The sequence below is a fragment of the Fukomys damarensis genome, unplaced genomic scaffold, assembly GCF_012274545.1.
Source record: "Fukomys damarensis isolate Sample0158 unplaced genomic scaffold, DMR_v1.0_HiC HiC_scaffold_33, whole genome shotgun sequence".
Taxonomy (NCBI): domain Eukaryota; kingdom Metazoa; phylum Chordata; class Mammalia; order Rodentia; family Bathyergidae; genus Fukomys; species Fukomys damarensis.
Window position 1 is genome coordinate 12,224,970 of NW_022900945.1, and position 3,585 is coordinate 12,228,554.

Here is a 3,585-nt window from a genome sequence, read left to right on the forward strand (position 1 = left end):
AAAAAAAAAAAAAAAAAAAAAATTAACCTTAAGAAAATCTAAGAAATTTTGACAGATTTTGGAAATGTCACTGAAAAATTTATTACTCTAATTTATCTCCTTGTTTTTGCCTATGATTTGACTTTTACTATTTGAGCCCTAATCTTAACACAGGAAATATTTATAAGCCATAAGTAAAATCAAATGTAAAAGATATGTTTACTGCCTTGAGCCTGTGAATAGCTAATATCCCAGCATACTTCATCAGCTTTGGGAGAACGTGTGTGTCTTAATTCCTGTTGCTGAGCAACTTCTCACGTTTACTTGTAATCAAAACAGACAAAGCAGTAAGTAGTCTTTCCTGATAATTTGTCTGTCCAAGGATGGGTTTAAGATCCATCCTTTATAAAGAATGCTATGGGGCCAGGGATTTAGTTCAGTGGTTCCAATGTCTGCTTCAAAAGCACAATGTCTGAGTTCAATCCCCAGTACCAAAAAAAAAACAATAAAAAGAACACTGCTGACACTTACAAAAAAGTGAATTCTGTTCCCAGAGTCAATTTATATTAGTTCAAACACAAGAAATGTACATTTGACCAACAGTAGTAATAAGAAATTAAATCTTTCATATTATTTTTCAGACTTAAAAAAAGAGTATTTGACAGAAATGTTATGTACTGTGATTCCCTCATACTCACCCTATCACAAGTCAGACACTGTACTGAACTAATGATTGTCCCATCAAAGATGTCTGAAATTACACTTCTGTATTTCTTGTGCTGTTTCTTTCTCTTCGGAGATGCAGACTGAGCTAAGATTGAAAAACAAGTGTAGAACATTTCTTAAAAGAACAAAATAGTTCCATTATCATTTTTCTCTACCATCTTTAATGTTAAAGATTATTATGCAGTAGAGTAAATTTTCAAAATACCCTTAAAGAACACTGCATTAAACAAAAGGTAAACCAGTGAGACAGAGCAAAGATGGTTTTGTTTTTACATGCATTTATGATTCTTGGTCACTATAAACATACATACGGGGTCAGGGATTTAGATAAGTAGTACTATGCCTGCCTAAGTTTGATCCCTGGTACCAAAAAAAACAAGAAGGGAAAATGAAAAATTCTAAGGGCCAGGGATTTAGCTAAGTGGCACCAAGCCTGTCTGGCATTGCAAGGTTTGAGTTTGATTCCTGGTACAAAAAAAAGCAAAATAGTCTACACTCATCACTATGACATTTATGTTCTGCAGGTCAAAAAGAGGCAAAGAAATTAGAATGTGAGAAGGGAAAGATTAAGATGAGATAAACAGTTCTGTCTCCCCATCATGACTTCACAGTATTTCTACTTTTACAGTACTTGCTTGTTTTGCATACAAGTAAGGTTTTATTTTACATGATCAAAGGATTTTTTTTCCTTCTTTAGTTGGTGGTACTGGGGATTGAACCCAGGTCCCTTGCACTTAGCTACATCTCCAGCCCTTTTTTTATTCTGAGACAGGGTCTCATTAAGTTGCTAAACTGCCCAGGCTGGGCTTGAACTCGTAGTCCTCCCAGCCTCCCAGAGTACTAGAATGAAATTACAGGTTGCACCATCATGCCTGGCTTAGGACTCTATTACTGAGAATCCTTTAGGTATTTCTGGATATAAATTTTTTGTCAGCTATGTAATTTGCAAATATCTCTTTCCCCTCTTTTTGGAGACAGGATCTCACCAGTAATTCAAGCTAGCCTTGAACTCACTATGTAGCTGAGGCTGGCCTAGAATTCACAGCAATCCTCCTGCCTTAGTCTCCTAAGAGTTGGGACTACAGTGTGTGCCACCACACCTGAATTTAAATAAATTTTTTTTTTGTATCAGAGATCAAACTCGGGTCCTTGAGCTGGCAAGGCAGGCAGTGGAACCACTGAGGTAAATCCCAGCCAAGTTTAAATAAATTTTTAAAATCAGTGCCATATATATAAAATATATATAAATCATAGTTGTATAGAATTGTCATTTTTAAAGGATAATTAATATTTCATAATTAACATTTTAAATTGTAAAATAGCAAAGTCAGCATTCTAAATTAAGAACCAAAGCAAAGGAATCTGAGGAAAACTTTTTACCTTTCTTGTGTGGGGGTACCAATCCTGGCCACAAATTGCCTGATTTAGGAGGGCTTGTTGATAAACGTGGATTAATACCATCATTTGATGGAAGGATCTGTGGTGTAGACAGTTCATTCAAATGGACATCAGTGATATATTCTGTAATAATTAAAATTTGTACTGTAACCTTAAATAGTAAAACTATTCCACATATCCAATAATGCTAATTAATTTAAAGGCTGTTAAGTTTGATATTCTAAACATAATTCACATTAACAAATGTCAGGGGAAATATCTGATCAACAAATACTAAGCGACATAACTGATTTGCCACCTAGGAATCCAGTTGATGTCTATAACACATTACTGCTGTAAGCAATTTTGGAAGTAAGCAATTGGAAATAAAGCCAAAAAGGATATTATTTGTCCTAATTTAGGAGTTTTAAAAATCACATCCAGAGTGCCGGCTTCGCATATAGTAACAAATACACCCAGGAATTTATTATTTTCTTATTCACTTACAGATGGGTTTGCCATGTGGCCCGGGCTACTTCAGACGAACCCTCCAGTCTCAGCTCCTGAGTGTGAGCACACCATCTGCCCTCCACATCTGGCTCTGCTCCCTTGTCCTTTCATTTCTTTACAGTGCCAGGAATTAAACCCATAAACTCTCACATGCTTAAAGTGCTCTGCCACTAAGCTAAATCCCCAGCTTAGGTGGATGGGTTTTTTAAATAGAAGAAAGAGATTTTTCTCCTACGCTAACATAGAAATCAAAGTCAAACAGGAAGTTCAGGCATAAAGTAATTATAAATATCCTTACTTTACTGTGACAAAAAGGAATACACACCTTTCTGTAAGGAAAAAATCTTTATAGAACTAAATTATGAAATGAATCAAGAAAACAAGTTCCACTCAGGAGTAGTGGCACACGCCTATAATCCCAGCACTCAGGAGGCTGAGGCAGGAGGATTGCTGTGAGTTCGAGACCAGCCTGGGCTACATAGTGAGTTCCAGGTCAGTCTCAATTATATAGTGAGACCCTGTCTAAAAAAAAAAAAAAAAAAAAAAAACAAGTTCCATGAGAGCTATTTTGATCATTTGTTGTTGGATCCCTAATGCCTAACATGTATTCCAAAGCAAGACGTTACACTCAATGAGTATTTGAATGGAAAAAAACTGTTCATAAAAAGACCTTGAAACAGAAAGAATATTTGTAATCCTAGTACTTGGGAGTCTGAGGCAGAAGGATTACCACAAGTTCAAGGCCAAGCTGCACTACAGTAAGACCCTGTCTCAAAAAACCAAAACTAGGCTGGGGATTTAGCTCATTGGTGCTGCTCTCTGCCTCACAAGAGCAGCGTCTTCAGTTTGATCGTCAGTACCAAAAACAAACAAACAAAAATCAAATAACTTGAATCTCTGATAGTCTAATTTTATGTACTCTGGAGAATGAAATACCAGGTTAAAGTAGCTCTTAAAGCAGTTTATATGTGTGTGTGTGTGTGTGTGTGTGTG

At 36.1% G+C, this 3,585-nt stretch overlaps 1 protein-coding gene across 3 annotated transcripts in view; it reads right to left on the reverse strand.

Annotated features, from left to right (window-relative positions):
• Window positions 1–3,585, reverse strand: part of Usp33 (ubiquitin specific peptidase 33) — a 58,102-nt gene that overhangs the window by 24,734 nt on the left and 29,783 nt on the right. For 2 of the 3 annotated variants that reach the window (XM_010605179.3, XM_010605178.3), the window contains exons 11-12: window positions 2,086–2,226; window positions 678–790 (exon numbers count right to left, since the gene is read on the reverse strand). In XM_010605179.3, coding sequence (XP_010603481.2) covers window positions 678–790; window positions 2,086–2,226 — 254 coding nt within the window. The remainder of the gene's footprint in view (window positions 1–677; window positions 791–2,085; window positions 2,227–3,585) is intronic. The other variant, XM_033758200.1, reaches the window with a different exon arrangement.